This window comes from Sorex fumeus, unplaced genomic scaffold, assembly GCF_029834395.1.
Source record: "Sorex fumeus unplaced genomic scaffold, SorFum_2.1 ptg000028l, whole genome shotgun sequence".
Taxonomy (NCBI): domain Eukaryota; kingdom Metazoa; phylum Chordata; class Mammalia; order Eulipotyphla; family Soricidae; genus Sorex; species Sorex fumeus.
Window position 1 is genome coordinate 13578749 of NW_026606085.1, and position 23752 is coordinate 13602500.

The 23752-nt window shown below is 37.6% G+C and overlaps 1 protein-coding gene across 7 annotated transcripts in view; it reads left to right on the forward strand.

Annotated features, from left to right (window-relative positions):
- The window catches only part of GRIA4 (glutamate ionotropic receptor AMPA type subunit 4), a 339539-nt gene that overhangs the window by 305966 nt on the left and 9821 nt on the right, over positions 1-23752 (forward strand). For 4 of the 7 annotated variants that reach the window (XR_008792568.1, XM_056115207.1, XM_056115206.1 and 1 more), the window contains exon 15: positions 20746-20860. The exons of 2 other annotated variants lie outside the window; for them this stretch is intronic. Coding sequence is in view for 4 of the 5 variants with exons in the window: in XM_056115207.1 (XP_055971182.1) it covers positions 20746-20860 (115 nt within the window). In the remaining variant the exon portion in view is untranslated. Of the gene's footprint in view, positions 1-4902; positions 4942-20745; positions 20861-23752 lie in introns of those variants that run through there. One more of the 7 variants, XM_056115208.1, reaches the window with a different exon arrangement.

The window sequence follows — 23752 nt, forward strand, 5'->3', positions numbered from 1 at the left end:
AGCCTGGTGGCCTCCTGGTGCCAGGTGGGCCATCAGCCCTGTTCTGTGCTAGGGTCACAGTGGTCTCTTGTTCCAGGAATGTTGCTGTCTCATCAGCCGGTCATCATGTGGTCCCAGTTGCCATTTTGTCTGAGCAAACCTCACAATAATCTATTTAAATTGAGCTAGGAATCAGAAACTGTCACTTGTTTTAAGATTTGATCCCAAAAATTCAGTCCTATTTAATTTTCAGAATGAACTAATAGACATGTGAGATCATTTTGCCACAGATTCATAAGCACCTAGTATCAGCTGAAGAGAAAATCACTGTTCTTCTTCAAATACTCAACCTTCCCAGAAGTAAGCATTATGTTGAGCATGAGTCGATGAAGTAGGTGCCAGAGAGACAGTACAGCAGGGAGGGCACTTGTCTTGCGTGAGGCTGAGCCGGGAATAAGTTCTGAGTTCCTATGGATGTGCCCCTGCCCCCCCAAAAAATAATAACCAGAATATTTTGTAAATAATAATCATGCTAACAGAAGTGACAAATACCAGGAATGCATTGTTTATCTTCTTTGATATCAAGGAATTCTTTTTTAAGATTCAAAGTAGTTTATTTCAAATGAACAGATTCCACACTTTTGGAAAATGTAAAATTTATTCAGTGTGCCACAGATTTAAATGCATTTTCACATTTTTTTGTGAGACTTTTTCAATATATTTAGTAACACAATTCAACAGTGATGAGAAATCAAAAGTAACAATACTTCTAACATCAATTCTGCCTTTAGGAGTATAGAATTTTAAGAGATATGAAAATGTCTATCACTTTAAATACCACCATCCCAGTAGTCATAAACTCACTGTGTTAGCTAGCTAGATTTTTTCTTTTTGCTTAGTTTTCCCCCCTGGGGTACTCTATGAAATGGATGCACAGATAAATTTTTACAGAAACGCTAAATATTCTGTTTTTCTCTTATGTGCTAAATATTTTAGAGTTTGCCAAAGTAAACTAAATTGGAGTCAAATGTCATACAAACAGCTCCCATTTTAAAAAAAAGTGTATGGACTCCTTTTTATTATTAAATCACTACATAGAAGATTACATAAAAACAGACACAATTTATCACTAACAGTCAAGTTTAACCAGACTCCCCTATGAAACAATCTTTGTTGTTTCATCTTTGGGCTCTCAGGAAGCTTCTGAAGATCCTTTTGCAGAAGCAATAGGCCAGGATCTTATTAGGAACCCGAAAAGGATGTTGTCACCTCCCCACTCCCTCACTTGTTACTACAATTTTTTAAAACCTAAAAAATACTGAAAGCGCTGTCAACTTGATCAAATTAATCCATATTGCTTGTATCATAAGCATTACAAGTAACTCTTTGAAAAGGTGCTTAATTAAAGTGGAAGAAAAATGAACCCTGTTGTTGTTTTTGAGGCTAGTTGGACATAAAATCAGAAGTAGGCCGGTGGCTGCTGCTCCTGAGAAGTGTTTTGAAGTTAGTGGGATGAGACTAGTTGTATACAAATTTCAAAGTAGATGTAAGAAAAACTAACCCAGTTGTCTCCCAGTGTAAAAAGGACACAGAGAGAACGAAACAACAGCTTTCTACTAAAATTGTTCGGCAACTGCATGAGATAAGATAAATAATAGCTAAGGACTGAAGAAATAGGACAGTGCCTAAGGCACTTGCCTTGCATGCAGAGACCAGGGTTTGATCCTTTGTGGAGAAAAATTATCTCCTCGATGCTGTCTGGAGTGATCCCTGAGCATACAGCCAGTAGCCAGGTACAGTACAGCCAGGTGTGGGTCAAAGCACCGCCCCCACCACCCACCCTTGAATAAGTTATCCATTTCAATTAGTGCTCTTTAGTGATACTGAGTTGTTGTTGAAATTTGACTTCATATAAAACTCTAAATATTTGTCAGCAGTATATTTCTTAAGTGAAATAATAATAGTAACACACAACCTTCTAGCTTTCAAACCATTTCCATATACCTTTTTTTTTTTCACTTCCTCATTGACCTCATTTTACTACAGAGGTAAGCATTAGAATTAGGTGACTTGCCCCCATTCCCACTGCTGAATTATTTGATCTTCTGACTTCTCCAGTGCTCTTGGTGGGGGGGGGGGGGGAGAATTAAAAGGGACTTTTAAATATACAGTTTACTCTGAAAACTTATGAAATATCTTCTGATTCTTCTTTTCCACAGTTTTGGCAACATTGATCATTTCAAGGCATGGTGAAAATACCATGTAAACCTCAAAACACTATTTTGTTTAATTTATATAAGAAACTAAACTTTGTTTAAAGTAAATAACAAAGATAGATTTCAGGTCAGCACCAAGATTTCATAGTCACTAAAACTAACCCAAAACTGGGGGGTGGTATTGGGGGGGCAGTGTTGGGAGCAGGGAGAGACAGCAGAGTTGTTGAAATAAGGGTCTCATCTCTTTGGGAAAGTGCCTTGTGATGGAGACACTACTCTCCTCCTGTTTGTGGAGTCAGAGATCTTGACTCGGGCCCTGGATGATCTTTAAACAACTGAAGAAATCTCATGTACTTCTTTGAAATTGCAGACACTTAAAGAGACTAGGAACAATTCATTCCCAGAATCTCATTAGAAGATCATATCATTTTGTGATTAAGTCTGTCAGTAATTAGCTGCTTTTTTTTTATAGCTGTCTGTCTATACTTCTCAGTGGAAGTGTTTCAGGAAAGCACATCTCTGTGAAAAGCAGTAGAATGGAGATAGACATGGGTCTTGTATCCTTATTTTCACAGATGTCTAAAAAATGCTGGCATCTAACATGTGGCAAGGTACAAATCTGACAAAATTTATTGGTTTATATAAAATAAGGAATAAAACAGAAAATGAAGCATTAGACTGTTTTTATAAAGAAAAGTCCCCTTTTTTATTACAATAAAATGTATATTTTATATCCAATTATGATTACAAAATACATCTAGATAATGTGAAATGAAAGGTGTTTTAATATGTAAGTTAGAGGTTTTTTAAGGCATTATAATAACCTTGATAACCTCTACAACTTCAGTACTCTTTTTTTTTTCATTTTTCCCTTCATCACAAATAGCAAATATAAATACCCTGATGCTTGAAGATATATGTCACTGCCACCATAATTTTACCCCATCCAGACAGTGAAGCTACAGATATTCATAGGTTCTCAGATCATTTCTGATGAGAAAGATACTTCCTGTGAGACCCCAACCTAAAGTGACTGTCATGGATGAAGTAGGTGTTTCATCAAATACAATTTATTCTTTTTTTATCCCATCAAAAGCATAGTTTTACGAATTCCATATGTATTTGTTTTGGGGTGGGATGAGGAAACGCTCCATTTTTATATGATTTTCTTTGAAATATATGGAGTTCCATGTATAAAAGGTTGTTTTGCCAAAAATACTTTTTTTTAGAATATTCATTAAAGTTAATGAATAGAGTTACATTTCCTGAGGAATAATTTAAAGGGAAACATGTATGTTTGTCACTGGAAGCATTTTAGTATGCCATATTCCTATCATGTTACATGAACAGGATTTTAATTTCATAGGATGAATTTAATGCTAGAAAAAATGTTCATAGTAATAGATGTATACAGTATAGAATCCTCCAAATGATATTTTTCCTCTACACATTTTATTTTCATAATAGCCATTAGAGTAACTATTACAACATTCTTCATTTTGCCATCTCTGGAATATGCTGTGACAATGTAGGTTCCAAAATACATCCATCTTCTCACCTGATGTCATTTTACTTGATGAAGAATTTTAATCAGTTACCCAAAGTTAAATAACAATAGCACATGATCCTGTATGGGTTCAGGTTCACTCATGGTCTCCACTCTCCTTCATGTCTCACAGAATTCAATCAATTGTCTGGTATTTGACTGTCTTATTAAATGGGAGCCAGCCACTGTCTCTAAAATTATGCCAAAGGGTAGCTAGGAACTGACACTGAGCATAGTTAGACAGTAGCCTCCAAAGAGACAAAGTAACTAAAACAAAGTAATATCAGAGACCATCGGAAAGAAAGAAAATAACTATGACTTAACAACACGTGCATCTGAATATATTTTATGCACACCCTGCATCTTTGTATATTGGTTCTGTTATCTTTACCTAGACAGATGATGTGAGATCACACATCTGCAGTAGGGTGCTTCTTTATTGTCTAATGCCCAAGACAATGCTCCTTTTACTATACTACTTTGTTTCTCTCCAAAGACACCTAGTTCTAGATAGAAAAATATACACTAAAGAAAAAATAATAATCTTTATCTAATTTGTGATTTCATTTTGAAAGAGATTTTCTCCTAGTTTCTGAAAATATACACCATCCAGTCCTTTCTTTAACCCAGCCATCAAATAACCTTTTTGATATTTTTTATTTTGCAATAATCCTTGTCCATATAAGATTTTATACCACTCCAAATATGGTGTTGCTTCTAGCAATATCATAAGTACCATTTCAGTCTCAAAATATGGGAAGACTGTTATAAGACAGGCTAGAACACCACAGCACACCCCTTTTTCCTAAGAACTAGGTACTTTCCTTTGATATTCCTTCCATGATGCACTCTAGCTAACAAAAATCACTCCCTTGCTGCTCTTTGACAATTCTCCTGCCATAAACCAGGCTCTAATTCATTAGCTATCTCACAGAGCCAAGTGAAAAGTCAATAATTTTGATTCCCTGGCAGAAACCATGTTCATCTCCCTTTGGCTTAATTCTTCAAGTGGACTTTAAGTTCAATCCAGTGAAGGCCCCAGAGTATCAGACATTTGGTAGTGTCTTGTGAGACATGGGGCAGGGGTTGGCCAGAACTGAACTTGACTTGAATACAAGACCATGTTCTATGATTGTTTAACTTTGGGTATTTCTCCCCTAGGAGGAGGACAGAGGAGAACTAACCAGCTCCAGGACCAAGGTAAGAGGGGAGTTTTCTTTCAAAAGAATGGGCTCCATCCCTTTGAAGGAAACCCCTCCCCCACCTACTTTTTAATCCTGTTTTCTTTACACATTTATAGTTTTAACCCACCAGCATTAGGAACCCCACTTGCCACCTGCGCATAATAATTACCTGAACATCCACTTACCAATGTTCAAACAGGAAAAATAAAAACTTTCACATGAGTCATATTCATTTAATGGCTAATGCATTTTTGTTTTCCATCATCATTAAATATCAGTGCCAACCTTCCATTAAGGATTAGATTCTTGCATAGGATTGGGAAATTTTCATTAAACATCAATTTTCCTATACACAGACACGGAAGATTCCTGCCAATTCAACCATAATGGGGAAAAGAGTTACGAAAATAGAAAACTAAAATCCTGCATTGCTGTAGAAGAAATATTATTAAGTTTTTTTTTAATTAAGAGAAGCAATGATGTGATTTAAATGATAGATAATTTAAAATTAGTCAGTCTGGACTTTTGGTCTGAAGTAGAGAGTTCTTGAGATACTGTGTACAGAGTAGCACTGTAGCACTGTCCTCCCGTTGTTCATCGATTTGCTCAAGCAGGCAGTAATGTCTCCATTGCAAGACTTGTTGTTACTGTCTTTGGCATATGCATATTGAATACACCACGGGGAGCTTGCCAGGCGGGATACTCTCAATAGCTTGTCATGCTCTCTGAGAGGGACAGAGGAATCGAACCACCCCCCCCCCACACACACACACACACACATCAGCCGCAAGCAAGGCAAATGCCCTACCTGCTGTGCTATCGCTCCAGCGATAAGTAAGCAGGAAGAGATACTGTCTTGAGCATTTTTCCCCATACATTTAGACCCTTCCCAAGCCATTTTTTTTCAGTTTTAGTATTTGCAACTGTAACCTCTCTCTTTTTATGTTGTCCATGGAAATCCTCAGTTTCCTGCTTTTGGTACTCTATTTCCAATTAGTCCTCCATAGACAAGAAGACAAGGGGGAAAATTAAATGAGGAGGAACTGTAGAAAGCATTCAGAATTTGAAATTAGAAGAAAATTAGACATATGGATTAGAAGGGTCTAGTCATATTTTTTTTCATTGCCCAAAGCCGATGTGACCCAGCTAGAAAGACACAAAGACTCAGAAAAATATGTGGGATTCTGGAAAAATGAAGGAAGTTTTCAGAAGGAGAAGAGATGTGAATAAAGGAGAATTCAGGCAATTTATTTTCAGTAAATGGTCATCATCATCTTTCAGAAATACAGTTCTGTCTTCATTACAAGCTTATTTAGAGTCAGTTCACCATAAAATTGAATTGTTGGATTTTTTTAATAAAGAAATATTTCCATAAGAGTATATTTTGACAGAGGTTCTTGGCCTCTCATCAGGAGCCATTGGTATTATATAATGAGTAATAGACATGAGCGAATAAATATGAAATAGAAATTTGTTTTTCATGCCTACTCACTGTTTACATAAAGAGTTATATTGCAGTGGTCATCAAGTTCATAAACTGAAGCACTGCACTTTTTAGCAAATAATGCATTTTGTTGTCAAATTAGAACCTGATTTTTACCATTTCACTGACTCATTTAGTGCAAAATACAGGGTCTGTTTTGAAATATACTATTCAGTCTCGATTCATTCATTCCTAAAATTGAAGATGCCAGATGTACGAGTGCTTAGGCACATTTTCACAGAAATTTTTGTGGACAATTTATGTGATAGAATTTTATATCCATCCAGACATTAATTATCTAAGGCAGATTTGTTGCATACTTTGAATTCTTATGACTGCTTTCATGGTACTCTCATCCAGGGAAAGAACTTTTAGTAGCAATACAATGCTTTTAGTTCCTTTACATAATTTAAATTTGGGATGAAACACCATTTTTTGATTACTCAATAACTGTACGCTATTGACTTCATATTAATTGCATTCAATTTACTAGGCATATTAAAAACTGCTTATAAATGTGCCCAAACTCATAGCTAAGAACTCATCTTCTGGTGAGGAGCAAAAACTTAAAGGGTGATATGCTTTGGTGTAACACCAATAAAAGCAAATGTAGGCAAGAGAATGTTAACCTTTTACCTTTCTTTTTTTCTCTTTCTATCTTAATTGTTTGATTAAAATAAGAAAGGAGAGAGGGCCAAGTATGTGACTCAGTTGGGCACTTGCCTTGCTTATGTAAAGCCCTGTGTTTAATCCCAGCACTGCCAAAATAAATGCAAGTGAGAGAATCTCATTCTGCTTTGCAATATGATTAAGAGCCTCAATGCTCTCAAAAACAACTTAATAGCTTCACTTCCAGGAAAAACCTTAAAATCTTAAGAGACACCTAGAATTCTTAAGTGTTGGCTATTTTCAGAGTAACAGAAAAGTCTCAAGGCTCTCCTTGGTCAAAGTTCCCTCTGAGTGGCCAGGTCACATGGCTTTCTTTCAGGATTCCATGAGTTTGTAATCCCTTTTTCTCAACGACCTATTTTTTTTTTTTTTTTTGCTTTTTGGGTCATACCCGGCAATGCTAGGGGTTACTTCTGGCTCATGGACTCAGGTATTACTCCTGGCGGTGCTCAGGGGACCATATGGGATGCTGGGAATCGAACCCGAGTTGGCCATGTTGGCTGCGTGCAAGGCAAACGCCCTACCCTCTGTGCTATTGTTCCAGCCCCCTCAATGACCTATTTTTATCACTTTCCTTTTTCTATTTCTGTGATTCCCCACCAAACCAGTACCAAAGCCAAAAATTATCATAAGCCAAGCAGAATCACTTTAAAGACAATTAAAACTGCATCATTTAAGGTTTACTCAAGGTGAAGTTGGTGGCCCCCATGGATGCCTTATATGAGGTGGGGAGGAGAGATAAGGTCACTTTCTCCCCATCCAACTCTGCCATCCCAGGACCCGCTGTGAAGGCAAGGACTGATAAAGTCTGCCATGAGCCCCTCCTTGGCATGAGTCCGGCCAACCCCACAGGGTGCCTGTCAGCCCACACCTGATGTCCATTTGGCCTTCTCAGCATGGAACTTGATCCCCAACACCTGATTTCTCTGGGCAGCCATGGACTCAGACTGGAATTGCTCTTTGCCAAAAAGGAAAATCAGTCTCAGGCCTTCCCCAGGCCTTACAGGTCTTTGTTCTTCTCACAGAAAAGAATTTCAGGAGCAATGAAGTAAAACCAGATTTTATTCGGTAGTTCTTTGAGGAAAGTGAAGGAGGGAGAGAAAGGGAGACAGAGTTACACACAGTACACATCTTGAGGGGAAATGGGGCAACACGTGTGCTCGGGCAAATGGGCACAAGCAGCACGTGGGCTCAGGCAGCATATGCACAGGCGCTTCCTTTGTTCAAGGTGATTTTATAGGCCTTTTCCCAAGCTGCCACACAGGGGGCTTCTACCTAGGTAACAGTCCCTTGCTAGGGTGTTTGCCAAGGGGGTAGAATTGGGAGAGGTTGATGGTCTTCTTTGAAATTCCTTTCCTTGGCCTTTGTTCCTGCTGGAGGGGAGTCTGGTTTTTTCTGGGTCTATTGGCACCAAGGGAAGTCTTACCAGGCTCCTGAGCTCATAAGGTGGGCTCTTTTTAGCCTTGGACGCTTGGTTTTATTGCTTCCTAGGAGTCCAATGCCATGGGGCCCTTCCCTATCAACCTGCCTACATCAGAGGGGCAAGAAGAAAAAGCAGTCTAATTCAAGTACTGCTCTACTTCTAGGAAATCTGAAATTGAGAGAGAAAATCTGATACCTTAATTTTTTTCTCATTAACTTAATGGGAAATTGGAATTATCTATACATAAGTTTGTCTAGACATTTAGTAAATTGAAAAACATTTTAAAATACATTATTATTAACATGAAACCAAATGCAGATGGCATTTAATATGTTGGTGAAAAATTTTAATTTCTAATGTGTGTTGAATTATACTGCTCTATGTAGCTGATTAATACCAGAAGAATTTCTGAAAATTATATTTTATTTGTTGTCTTCAAATTGATTAGAACTGGATTACAAAAATCTGAAATTTTCATCTTAGAGTTTACATAGAGTTGCCAGATTTCATTAATATTCATAAAAGAGTGCATATGCTGCCTGAGCCCAAGTGCTGCTTGCGCCCACGTGGTGGAGCACATGTGGTGCCCAAGCATATGTGTTGCCCACATCTCCCCTCTTGAGATGTGTACTTTCATGCTTTCGTGTCTAATGCTAGAATGTGTGTAGGGGCTCTCTCTGCCCTTGGAGAAGCCCGGGTTCTCTCTTGAGTACGTTACTCTTTCACTCTCTCCACCTCCACATCTTAAAAATCCTCCAAATAAAATCTATTTGCTTCCAAAAAAATTCATAAAAGAGTTACATTTAATTTTATTACATAGTTTATCTTCTTCTCCAGCAAACGGATCTGGTGCACCTTTTAATTTTACTGTCAATAATCTAACTGAAAAACCAAGTTAAATTATTTTACTTATATTTGGGTCCAGTTGTTTGACATTTTTCGTAAGAATAGCTATTCTTTATAATTTGATACCTCTCTTGCCAACATTTACTAGACAGTTTTGAAGTATTTTATTTTATTTCACTTTAAACATTCTAATACCACATATTACCCAGATCAATTAGGGTTCATTATTAGATGACACCCTTTAAATTCAGTACAACTATTTGATGTTAATTGGTTGCTTTTAGTAATAAGACAAGGAAATGGAAGATATCACATTATGATAAACCTTGGCCAGGAATCACAGAACTAGGAGTACCAAGAGAGGGGTGGGTTGAGGGTGGTGGTAACGTAGGACGTTGATGAAGGATCTTGGACACTTTGATGGTGTAGAGGTGAGGTAACTGTGTACATCAAACCGTAAGAGTCAACCCTATAGTAAATATGTGACCCAAACTATAATTGCATTTTTGGAAATAAGAAATTGCATAGGAGGCGAGGGGTTAGGGGCCCAAGCAGGGACTATAGAACATTACTTCAGGGATACCGACACTGGTGATGCCTTTATTTTATACATACATGTATATACACATACATGCAAATATATATAATGTATTATATATTATATGCTTGAAACTCTATTACTGACAGCTTTGTCAATCACGGCGCCTATATGAAAGTGGAGGGGGCGATAGGTGACTTTCATGCAACACCACTTTGATGAACAGCTCACTGAGGTGTCACTTCTACATGGAGTGATGCCGTGTCTACTCTATTTCCTCCTTGACTGAGACTGAGAAGCCATATGACACCACTGCTATCCTCCAAGAAGAAGGAAAACCATAAAGTGATCACATTGTAAAGTGTGGCTCGGAGCGAGTGGGAGTGCTCTAGATTCTGTCATGGAAAGAACCAAGCACTAAGCACAGTCGAATCCTTGGGAAGGCCTATGAGGAGTTTCAGGTGTACATGTTGATGACTGCATCTTAAAGTCAGTGACTGACTACTGGAAAATGGCAAGAACTTTAGAAAAGTTGATAGAGAGGGACAGAGAGAGAATTCTTAGTGAGGGTTCTATTGTGAGGCTGGAGTCAACCATGAAGGAAATTCCTTTGGGCATTATAAGAAAATAACCTGGTGGGAGAGATTCTATCTGGGGAATAGGAAGATTATCTCCTGGTTAGTGAAGTTCTATCTGGAATTCTAAAACTGGGTGTTGCAACTCAACAGATTTGAGTACAAGTCCTACCTTTGCTATTTATGAGCTTTGAAGATACAATGACAATCCTTAAAAAAAAAAAACACTTTGTTTGGTTCACTGTAAAAGTCTATAGAAGCTGAGCTTTTGGGAAGTTTTCAATGTCAGAAGAATTAGGATAGAACATACAGGCAGTAATGAATTACATGAGATGTTAGACAAATCACTATTTTTCAAAAGGAGGAAAGTAGGTTATTTTGAATCAGGGTAGGTGAGAACTGATTGATAAAACCCATGGATCTTGTCTCAAGTGATAAAGGAATAAAGGTAAGGTGAGTGTGGTAAAAATTAAAATATAAATTAGGGAGATTTCAGGAATGTAGTTCATATGTATAGTCATCTATAGAAAAGGAGAAGGAATGAAAATTCAATAACGAGACTGCTTTTATTTTATACATACATGTATATACACATACATGCAAATATATATATATAATGTGTACATAACACAATCACTAAAGTGATATTCACAGTATAGATGAACTTTGATGAACATAGTTACTGCAACTTTCCCACCACAAAGTGCCCCAGATCCTCCCCTACTGTCCCCATGTCACCACCTCTAGCTCACTTCCTATTCACTCTTAGAATCCTATTACATCTGTGAAAAAAAATTAAATCCATTGTTAAGACACTTCTTTATGCACATATTTTGAGGATCTAATCCAAAAATCTTAGAACAGAAATCATGAAGAACCTTTATATACCAGAATAACCTTTGTTATTTTGTATATATCAAAATGACCTTTTTCATTTGTTACATTAACCTTGACAGAAAATGTATGTTACCATTAACCAAATCAGCTTACCATATAAATTTACTTTTTAAATAAAACTGTCCTTTCTTGGGTAAGAATCAGTTTAGTTGACAAGATCACCTACCTTTGAAGTATGATTGATTGATTGATTGATTGATTGATTTTTGGACCACACCCAGCAGTACTCAGGGGCTACTTTTTGGGCATTGCTCTGGGGTCATTCCCAGCAATACTTCCGGGGCATTTGGGTGCCTGGGGCAGAACCCTGGGCTCCTCCATGCAAGGCTGCTTTGAAGTTTTCTATCAGCTCAAGGAGTATTTAACCAGAGAAAACGGAAGTTACGAATTTACTAGTTGAAACTTGGTGTACATAACAGACTTCTCAGGAAATATTGACTATTTCACGAGAGAGCCACAGGAGGGATAGCTCAGCAGCAGCAGAGGTGGCAGGCCTAGTCCTGGAAGAAAACTCACTGCACCAGAAGGAGTGCTATATCCCCGCTGGCTCTGGTCATCAAGCCACCTAACTTTCTTCAGGTCTCAGTCACCACATCTGTAGAAAGAAATGGTTGGAGACTACCTATAAATCACATTTGGACTTAAAAGCATTAGCATTCTCATTTAATCAGAAGCTGGAAGTTTTTGAGAATTGTCAAATATAGAAAAAAAGGAAACCTAATCTGTGGGCCCCAGAGTGAGTTAACTGAAGGAGAATGAAGGAATCCCAAATCACAGTTTGTCACAGGTCACAGCAGGGCATCTGCAGTGAGGAGACCTACAGTGAGTGTGACAATTCCCTGGGGTTTGAGGAATTTTACTTTAGAATGATAATAATCACAATTTAAAAGTGAATGATCCCTAGAGGTAGCTTGAAGCCCTTCAAGATCTAGGAGTCTATAATCTCCCTTTAAAACAAATCCCTCTGTGGGATTATTTGATAGTCAGATGCTTTGGGCTGGGGACTTTAACCCATGCAATCTGAAACAGCACCCAAATGCTGCCATAAATAAAATTAAATTATTTAATCTGAATAACCTTTCCTAAATATTATTCCTAGTAGCTTAAATATATCAAATATATATTTTAATATCAAAAATATCAAAAACCTTTTGTTAGTGTTTAAAATCTGTATTGAGCTGGTCCATAGTCCTTTAAAATTCCTCACATGATGTGTATGCTTTCAGATTCTTAACAGATTGAGCCTAGCACCCTGCAAGTTCCTTCCTGTCCTGTCACAGTCTCAAAATCTGTATTAAAATTCTGGAGCCATCATGAGTATAGAAATATTTTTGTTTCTCTTACCTTGGTACACTGGCTCGAAGATAGTAATTAATTTAAAAATAAGAGACTAGATATGTTTTTATCTGTGCTCATGACTACCCTTGGCATTTTTTTCCCTAAGAAAATATTCATAGATTTCATTAGCTTCTAAAATAGGTCCTTGACCCAGGAAAGATAGAAAATTCTACTCTGCAACTTATAATAGACAGCATGAAATTAAACTGCTTGAAAAACTTAATAAAACACTCAATACCAAAATTATCAGTAAATCACTTTGAAATTAAGGCTCTTTGAAATTAATGCTCCTTAGATCTCAGACTTTGCCTTATTTGAGAGCAAATTCTAATGAACAAACAATTTAGAAACAATTCCTGGAACTTAGGTCAATTTCTACTTCATTTGTCTAGTTCTCTTTGACTCCTTTGGCCTATGAAAAATAAGGTACATACATTAAAGGTAAAGGTAAAGGCCCTCCCGTTAATCGTCGATTTGCTCGAGCGGGCCCAGTAACGTCTCCATTGGAGACTTTGTTGTTACTGTGTCTGGCATATCGAATACTCTCGGTAGCTTGCCGGGCTCATACATTAATCTCATGTTATCTAAAACCCACAAAGCAAAATTCTTTTTTTTCAAAGTGTTTTTCAAATGCTTATTATCAATCATATTGGGTCTGCATTATCTTCCCAACTGAACAAAATGCCATCTCTAATCTGGATATTAAAATTACTGATCAATAGTGCCTGCATATGGAAGGAAAAAAATAAACCCTTATTTGTCATCACATGCACAAGCTGCAGATTTTTTAAAAAATTATGTTTTCTTTTTTTAAAATTCTATTTATACCAATTGAGCCCAAATCCTGCCTTCAAAAGAGTGAACAAATCCAATGAAGCCAAAAAAAAATCATGTGCTTATTTACTGAAAGGAAAATTAAAAATAAAGTAATAGAACAATTACAAATTAAATTGAAAACAGTGGAGCATTGATAATGCTGAGAACTTCTTCTAGGCCTAAATGCTGATAAAGTGTAGAACTTGTGTACAAATATCTTCTCTTAAGATATATTTATACTCTAAACATTATTTGACTACTTATTGATTTTATTTACTTTTTAGAGTTTCTTAATAAAAATTCTTTTTCTGGGAGTTAATTGACTTTATGCAAAGTTCTTGGATTTATTTGTGAACTTTCAGTTTTTTAAATTAACTCCTGCTATTCACTTTAATTTGGGGTATTGTCATTGATTAAACCACAATTTTAAATAGATCCCATATAATGTGTCCTTCCTGTCCATTCATCCTGCATGAGATTGATTTCCACGTATGCATATCTTGTGTTACACAGGCAACACTCTTGATGCAGCACCAAGATTTCAATAACACTGTGAGTTCATTAGGGAGTGCGTTTTTTGTCTTTCCTGAAATAGCTATTTGCTTGTTAGAGTGATCCTGGGAGTTTTGTGTGCATTTATCTGCTGCATAACAGTTGAAATAGAACAACTTTTTCTGTTTAGAATTTGGGGGTGTTCAGGAAATAGAGATGTAGTCTTGACAGGAATATAAAACAAATTGCATTTGTTTGGATTCCTATGAAAGAGCCTGTAAGAAATGTTCTATAATAAACAGTTCTCAGTCAAGGAGTCTCTTTTTTTTTGAAGACAGTACTTTTTTATGGCCCACTTAGCAGGACTCAAGTCTATTCACAGTCACATTCATTTAATTTGACCTAAGGGAAAAATCTTCCCTTGTCTGTGTAAATATGTATGATCTCTCCAGGCCACTAAGAGTTCTATTAACCTCCTGCAGATCCCATCAGATGAGGCAGACCTGCTAATTGATGCATTACTCATACTTCTCTGCCTGACTTATTCCCCTCAACTAAGGTAGCGCCTTTGTAGAAGCCAAATGCATCACAAATTCTCTAGCCTTGACCAGAGCATGGAATCAAGTGAACCAAGGCGAAACACACACTTGGGAACAATCAATATTTTCCTGGATCCTTAAAAATAATTTCTAAAATCTATCTCTCAAATTTTTCAAAATTTGAAACATAGTATGTTTTGTGATCTGCAGAAATCAGTCCTATCAGGCAGTGTGTCATAAGTAATTGAGAGGATTGCATTATTAAAGCATCATTTGTCTTGGTTGCTCATTTTAGGTTGGTGTGGATGCAGATAGCAGGTGATTCAAATGAATCATAATTTCTTCACACAGAGATAAAAATTGACTGTTTTCTTTTCAGTACTTTTCCCTTACTGTGAAATGCACACGTAATTTAATCCTAAATTAGGATTACAATAAGTACACAGATTTATTCCTTTGGTTATGGTTTTGTGTTGTTCCAGGGATCTAACACAGGGCCTCGTGCAGCCAAGATATGAACGTGTCTCTCTCCCCTTGGTTGTCTTTTGTTTTATCTTTATGTTACCCATATTTTCCCTGGTTGATTAAAACTTTGAAAAGAAAAAACAACCCTCCATGATGATAGAGCATTCAGCAGGATGAATTATTGGTGCTTGTCAATATTATCACCTTGGAACCATGATAAAATGTAACTCTCAAGATAGAGTTCTTCAAGGGAAAAATTGAAAAAGTGAGATCAGGTCTGAACATCTTGTAGTAAATGCTTCTGATACTCAAGGCAAGCATGAGAACCCAATCTGCCAAACTCTCCCATTCTGTTGGACTGTAGACTGTTTTCCATGTTTGACTATAAGCATAGTATATGATGAAACTTTTCATAATCTGTTTTGTTAATATCATTAATTTCTTAGAACTTATTTCTCAAAGAGGATATTCAATAGTTATCTCTGGTGTCAGTTCTAATGCAGGGTAGGGAGTATCCGGGGGTTCTCCCAAGCAGTGCTCAGGAAGCCTGGTACTCACTCCTGGCAGTACTTAGCCAACCAGGCCAGATGGATGAGTACTTAGGTACAAGAATGCAGAACCATTTGAGCCCTGAAGTGCCAAGGATCACTAGTGCCCTCCAGAGATGCTTGAGAGCCTTTGAGGGTCACACCTGGAGGTGCCATGAAGCCTCCAAGGGCACACCCCACAGTGTTGTGGGCAGAGGCTTGGCACCATGTGGTGCTAGAGTTTGGACTTGAGTCCTGGCACATGGTGAGCACAGGCCATTGGGTTATCTCCCCAGCCCAAGAAGTGTTTTAGGGATGTTCTTGTTACATTTTTCTTCCAGTTTAGGGAGTTTGGGTTTGTTTGGTTGTATGTTTGATTGATTGATTGGTTGACTAATTGGTTGTTAGTTTTTGGTTGGTTAGTGTGGGGGCCAAAACTTGTTGTTCTCAGAGGTTGTTCCTGGCTCTGTGCTCAGGAGTGACCTCTCGTCATGCTTGGGGATTGTTTGAGCTGCTGGAGATTCAAGCTTGAATCTGTTGCGATCGCATGGGAGTCAGCTGCCCTTACCACCTAGACTATTCCTCTTGCCCTCTTTCCAGCTTTCTTAATAGTCTATCATAGTATATGAATATATCCATCTTATTAAACTCTTGACTCTGTTAAACTTTGTATTTTTATTATTCATAGTATGAATGGCAAAATGAATTGCTTTAAAACACATTAGCTTAATTCCAAGTAAGGTTGAATTATTTTTATATGGTTTATATTTCACCCTGTGTAGATTATATATAGTGGTGTCCTTTGCTAATTTTAAAGGATTCTGTTGCTTGCTTACACATTTTCTTGTTGATTCACATGATTTTTTAACTTTCAAAAGATAGTATTTATTGAAGATTTATTAGGGACTATTAAAAATTATAACATCAACCAACTAAATAACTTTTCTGGATGTTAGCCCCTGATATAGAGAGTTTATAAACTTGAGTCTGAAGAGAACACTCCAGTTAAGAGAGCACAGGCCTAACTCTGAGCCTGTTCTCTCTTACCTAGAGTCATTCCTGTATCTAACCATGGATCCTTTCTTCAGGAAGGATAAGAATGCACTAACACCTCTGCATGGTAATTTAGACAGTGACACCATAGCCAGTAATGAAAAGTTTATCCTATTAAGTAAATGGAATCAAGCTTGCATTAATCTAACTAAAAGTGAAACTGCAAATTATTCTACCACCTTTATGGGGCTTGGATATTCTGTGGACAGACAATGACTAGATCTTCATTTCCGATCATCTGTCTTATACCATTAGTAGTTATAAAACCAGAAACAGCTACTAAAACTTTCCTTTCTTGTGTCTGGAACCATGGTACAGTGAGTAGGGCACACTTGCCTTGCATGTGGCTGACCCAGGTTCAGTCCCCAACATCCGTATGGTCCCCCAATTAGTGCCAAGAGTAATTCCTATGTGCAGAGCCAGGAATAACCCCTGAGCATTGCCAGGTATGACCCTCAAAACCAAAAAAAGGAAAAGAAAGAAGCCAAAATCAAATTTTTCTTTTTTAAGTTTTTTATTTAGTTACATTTTGTCTGATGTAAGCCTAAGTACCTTCCTGACAGAGCTTATACTATAAGAAATATGGTTTTGAGGTAGATGCAATGAGAATGGCAAAAGTAAGTATAAAAATATCCAAATCCATGATATTTTTTGGTAATCTTTATTGGAAGGGTAGGGGGCAAGATAGATACCTTGTCCTGAATTAAGCATGCTTTTTATTGGAAAAACCTTACTTTGCAAGGGATTAATTTACCCCAAAATTAGTAAATGGAAAAAGCTTAAATATGATGGTTCCCATTCTTAAGCTATTTTGTTGTTGTTGTTGTTATTGTTATTTCTTTCAGGTTTTGTTTTGGTTTAGTTTTGGGTTCTGTATCATACCTGGCAGTGCTTGGGCAGTGCTTAAGGAAATTGTTGCAGTGCTCAGGGAACAAACCTGGGACAAACCATATGCTCCAGCCCTTGGAGCCGTCTTTCTGGCCCTCTTAAATGTTGTGTGTGGTACTTCAAAATGACTCTCACTAATCAAACATGTCCCATTCGTTAGCTAGGGCAGTGAGAAGTGGATTTTCTAAATCTCGATCTCAATTGAAAGAAACCTCAGAAATAGTAAAATAAATAAATAAATAAATAACAACTAGGAAGTTTTCCAGAGTTTCTGGAACTTGTCCCAGTGAGCATGTTTGTTTCAGCCTTAAACCTCAGATTTTCATCATCTCATACTAGGAAGAAAAGCTGTTGAAGTAGGTCTTTTCTCCCTGGATTCCCTGCCACACACAGGGATGTGAAGCTGGTCTGTAGTGCTGTCTCTCCACCACGCTGGCAAACACAGCTACGCCTCTGGCAAGAACGCAGTCACACATTTCATTGTTTCTTCTCTGCCTCAAGTCTGTAAATTAAAGCAGTTTATAACAATTAAGATTATTCTGCAAAAGCTCTATTTAATAGAGTCAAAGAAATCATTTGTGTAGAAATAGCTCCCAATATTTTTCATCTATTTCTTACCTGCTTGGCAAATAGATCACTCTTACAACTTTTCTGCTGCATAACGGGGCAGTAATACCACATTATCACCCATGTGTGTTCAAAATCTGACAGATTTTGAAATCTCTGAAACATATGAAGGGAATCCCAAACAATAATAAATTATACAGCAAGAAGGATTCACTTTCATGTCCTTCATTTAACTCATACCCTAGACCTGACTTCCTTAGTTTTGCCTACAAATGATGCCATGGGGGTTTTTTTGCATAGATTTTTTATTAAAAATAAACAGCATTTTTTTATTCTATTCTAGAAAATTGATTCAAATAATAATATAAATTTAAGGTTATTTAATGATACTTCTTATTAATAAAAAGTGAAAGTGATGCATTCAGTGAAAGAGCTATTCAAAAGGTCCTTCCATCTGGGGTTCAGGCTGAGCTCAAATAGCAATCTAAGAAGCCTTTAGATATAATGAATTCTATAAAAATTATATCATTAATTTTGGTAAAGAGATGATTTTTAACATGCAAATAAATCTTGAAATCCTGGAAATTATCTTTAATAATCACAAAGTACCTTTTATGCACCACTTTTAAAAAATAAATTTGATGTATAATATTAAGGGGACTTTATATTTCCAAAAGGAAAATGTGTATTAACAGTCAACTGGGCATTGATTATCCTATTGATCAATATATTCTATCCACCAAATACAGGTATATATACAAAGGTAAATGGATAGCAGTGTGAAACTAAACTGTTTTTACATGGCCTAATAGAAAAACAATATCATAGAATAATGTTGTAGAAAGCTTAATTCCAAACAATTTTCAGTCTCAAGCTTTTGTTCTTTTTCCTTTATTCATTCGTTTGTTTTGCCTTTTTGTTTTCTATTGTGCTGTGGAAGTGTCTTTGGATATGGCTGATAAACCCTGTTAAATAACCCTCTCATGAAATGGCTTTAGTTTTATCAGAGAATGGTCTAAATCAGCATATAAGATGATCAGATACCTCTTCCATTTGGAAAAAAACTAATATAGTGTTTAAGAATGACATTAGTTTATTATAAAAATGTTTTTGTCCAGAATATAACACTTTTTAGGTAAGTTTAAGTCATTTAAAGACAAGTTAATTTAGTTGCTTGTGGACACAAAATAAAATAGTTCCATTTTTCACGTGATTTTTTTTTAAAAAAGAGATGTTCTATCTTCATTGACTATTTATAAATGCCTGCATTTCCAGGCCAGCCCTTTAGGCGATTATATTACCAACCTGGTATCATTCATGTTAGGAAGTATATTGATTGTTTTATGCCAATGAAGTATCACTTGGGAAGGTGGGAATAATTAATCATTCAGTTATCATTTAGTATAATAGCAGCCTAACCCTTAGAAAGTTAGAAAGAGGCATTGCTGCCAAGGTGCATGGTTTGCTTGTGGAAAATGTTTACTCTCCAGGTAGATCAGACCATCACAGCACTGGAAAATACACACTATTCATCAAAATATTGCAAACATACTTAAAGAGAATAAATCTGAATACATGCTAGCTTTTGGAATGTGCAACAATTTTTTAAGTGTTGCTTTATTTTACATACAATTCATTTGTCTTAAAGCAATCACCAACTTAGTATTCACCAAATAGCATAGCATAAACTACACTCAGGTTTCTCAAGCCCTCTCCTGAAATTTAACAAAAATTTTTGTGAAAAGAATAACTGCATCATTTTAAAACTGTAGCATGAAAGCAAGAGGGAAACTAGATGCACAGGCAGCAAAAGCTTCTGCAACATTTTTTTTTTCTAATCCTCCAGGAGAGTAATTAGAATACATTACTTTGCCTTTTCCGCTGCAGATATACACATGGAGAAAACATAATCCAGAATGTTTGCGTGCAAAGTCCATAGCACATGTAGCTTGGTCTTTATTATTTCACTTAAATCATAAAATTGGTTATGAGACCCCCACATCTAAAAAGCAACCAGTGCCTTTAATTATTTTTTAAACCCCACATAGTCTAAGCTTTTCCCACTGGTAGAGCAGCTGCTACCATTTCCCTGATTCCCCTTTGACCACAGCCAACAATCCCAAGAAATGAAATCAGATTTTCAAAGACTAGATTCCCAGTCCCACTTAAACTTATGAACAAACCATATCCACACAAATAATAAAGGTAATAGTAGTAGGGTTGGCCCCTTCTTGCCAGGAAGTCAGTGCACGGAACTTAGAGGCTGCATTGTTGATTTGTTTAAGTCATTATGTTTTTCCTTCTGGGAATGAATTTTCATTTCAGTCTCTCTTGGGTCATTGATATTCTTAGAGGCAAAGGAACTCAAGACACAACTCTCTCTCTCAATTACTAGCAAATTTGAGTTTATTACAGTTTTGAAGAAAAAACAACCAACCAACCATACCCATGTAATTGGTTAATAATGATGTCAGTTATTTGACAACAAATGAACTGTGAATGAACAGCACCAAACACCACAAGTTAAATATGCTTTGAAATTCGTGAGTGCTGCCTTTGGTTTGGTGCAAGGGGCTGCAGGATGGCAAAATGAGAGGTTTATTTAGCGCCTGGGAGAAGCTTATAAAAGAGCTTTAAGTCCTCATTCCTTCTAACAACTTAACAGCTGTGCAGTTTCTTACAAAATATGTTTTATCGTTTCAAGAAATGCTGTTAACCTCGCAGTTTTAAAACTGAATGAACAAGGCCTCTTGGACAAATTGAAAAACAAATGGTGGTACGACAAAGGAGAATGTGGCAGCGGGGGCGGTGACTCCAAGGTCAGCCTCAATGTCACCAAAAGCGGGTAAACAGTGTCTCCAGTAATAGGTGCATCTGCTGGGAGACTCAAACCTGGGACCTCTGGATGCCTCCAGAAAGTGCTAGTCATGTCCCTCTTTGCAAACCCAAGTATGCAATTACTGTCAAAGCAAAAATATTCGCAACCACGATTGATTTGGAGACGCACTACCAAATTCAAGTAGGAACCGAGAGTCTCTGAAAGGCTCTGAAGAGGTTGTGGGTGAGACACCACAGTCCCGGGCGGCCATGGTTTGGAAAGCTGGAAGGCAGCTTGGTGAAGAGAGGAGGAGGAACGGAGAGGGGAGTCAGTCTTATTTCCTCAGCCAAGATGGTGACAGAAGTAGGAAATGTTTCTGAGTCACAGCAATGACCTGACTCTACGTTAATCTCAATTCTCTTGCTAAAACCCTCATGCTTCAGCCATGACAAATCCAAGGTAGTTTTTGCTGAATCCATGTCCCATTTGCAGCTTTTGGAAGCAGCATTGTTGTTTTTATTTCTTTAGACTAAAAAAATGAAAGGAAGTAGGGATGCAGCTAACAGGAATTAACTAGGTTTCCCTGAACCTTTATCACCGTGGAGACTCAAAGCAAACCGTCCGGAGATGGGAGTATTCTGACTGAAGTCTTTTCTTACATGTGGTAGTGGTAGGAAAAAAAGTGTTGAAAACGTAAAGGCATCGTCTTTGGGGGCAGAGGTGCCACACCCAACAGTGCTCAGATGCAAATCCTGACTCTCGCTCAGGGATCTTTCCCATGGCTTTGGATTGCAAGCCACATGATTGAACCCCTGACCATCTCTCTGCCCCTTCCTGTTTACCTTCAGAAATCTAGGGAATTGCCCCCAAGGAATGTCTTGTTTCTCATGGTTCCTGACATTCTCTCCCTTGCCTCACTCCTCCCAGAAGGCTGCTAGTCTTCAGGTGGTACCTTTATTGCTCATTTCCTTCCTTCTCCATGACAAAGCATTGCCTGTTTCTCTTACCTTCATACTGCAGACAAATAGCCAGCCTGATTGCAGGAGACAGACACTTTGGCCACAGAGGCCATCGTGAATGATGAGATAACCAAATTGTAGGTATCTGACCTGATTGTCCACCCCTGATCCAGAGAAAGACAGGGAGAGGCTGGAACATCCTCCTGAGTTCCCTGGGATGTTCTCTTTTAGGACAGCCCCCATTCAATGCACCAACATAGTCCTCCTCCTTATCTTCCTCTTCCTCCTCCTTCTCTTCCTCCCCCTCTTCCTCCCTTCCTCCTTCCTTCCCTCTCTCTCTTTTTCTCCCCTTTCTATGCCCTCTCTCTCTCCCTTCTCCCCCCTCTTCCCCTCCCCCTCTCTCTCCCCCTCCTCTCCTCTCTCCTCTCCTCTCTCCTTCTCCCCTCTCTCTTCTCTCTCTCTCTCTCTCTCTCTCTCTCTCTCTCTCTTCCCCTCCCCTCTCTCTCTGGATCATTTCCATTAAAGATATAAGGAGCTCCTGTAGTAGGGACTATCTCACCGGAAGCTAAATCTGAGCTCTCCTGAGAAAGAGTAGCTCCCACCAAGTGAGGCCTACAGACTGCTGAGTTGAAGCCTGTGCCAGTTTTGATTAATACATTTGAATTTCTAGTTTGGGGAAAATAATGACCTTCAAATATATATATAGATGTATATATATGCACATATATATCATATATATGCACTGTAGCACAGCACTTGTCCTCCCGTTGTTCATCGATTTGTTCGAGCAGGCACCATTTTTTTTGAGACTTGTTGTTACTGTGTTTGGCATATTGAATACATCACGGGGAGCTTGCCAAGCTCTGCCGTGCGGGCGAGATACTCTCGGTAGCTTGCCGGGCTCTCCGAGAGGGGCGCAGGAATTGAACCCAGCTCAGCCAGGCTGGCTGCGTGCAAGGCAAATGCCCTACCGCTGTGCTATAGCTCCAGTCCATCATATATATGATATTGGGGCCAGAGAGATGATACAGGGGAAAGACACTTGCATTGCATGCAGCCCACCCCAGCTCAATGCCATAAATTTTCTGGGCCCCCAGCAATGCCAGGAATGATCCCTGAGCACTGTCAGGTGTTGCTCCAATCTCCAATATTAAATAAATATGTTAATATGTATGCATCTATGCCATTCAAGTGTATATTCTTCCATGTATTAGAAATGTTTATTAGAAAATTAGCAAAGAAAAGACACTTTATCCCATTAGAAAATTTTTCTTGCAAAATTTTATTGTAAATATAAGAGAAGTGTAACACTACTTAATAGGTAAAATTTTTCCAAAAAGTAAATAATAAAATCATATTTTAGTACATAGCCCTTTTCCAGAGACAATAACCAAGCCAAAGCAGAAATGTATACAATTGACAAATCTAATTAACAAAAGCACTCTTAACTTATTTAAAGAATTAGGATTTTAATAGGTTTGCATGCAACACATTATTTGGTACATACATACTCTAAGTATTTGTTGCCTGAAAGTATTATAGGAATCTAAACTAGTAATTTCTTAAATTACTAGTTCTAAAATTTTGAAATTCTAAAATATTCAAATTGGTGATTTAAACTAATTTATTTCACATTTATAGGGTACTTTTACCAAATATGAATCATAAAGTAATATCCTAAAATATTCAAATCCTAACAAGTAATTTTTCTAAAATGTTACACAAAGTTAATACAAAAGGTTTCCCCAGAAGAAGCTACGGTATGTTCTGCTTTCCCTCAGGAATTTTTTCATTCTAAAACACATACCTATAGTGAATCCTCTTCTGATGTAAGAGAATGTAAGTCCGGTGACGAGACCTTACAGAAAAGGCCCTGCCAGGGGATTTCTCACTGTCCTATCCCTCCAGGAGCTTAGAAGCTAATGGAACCAACC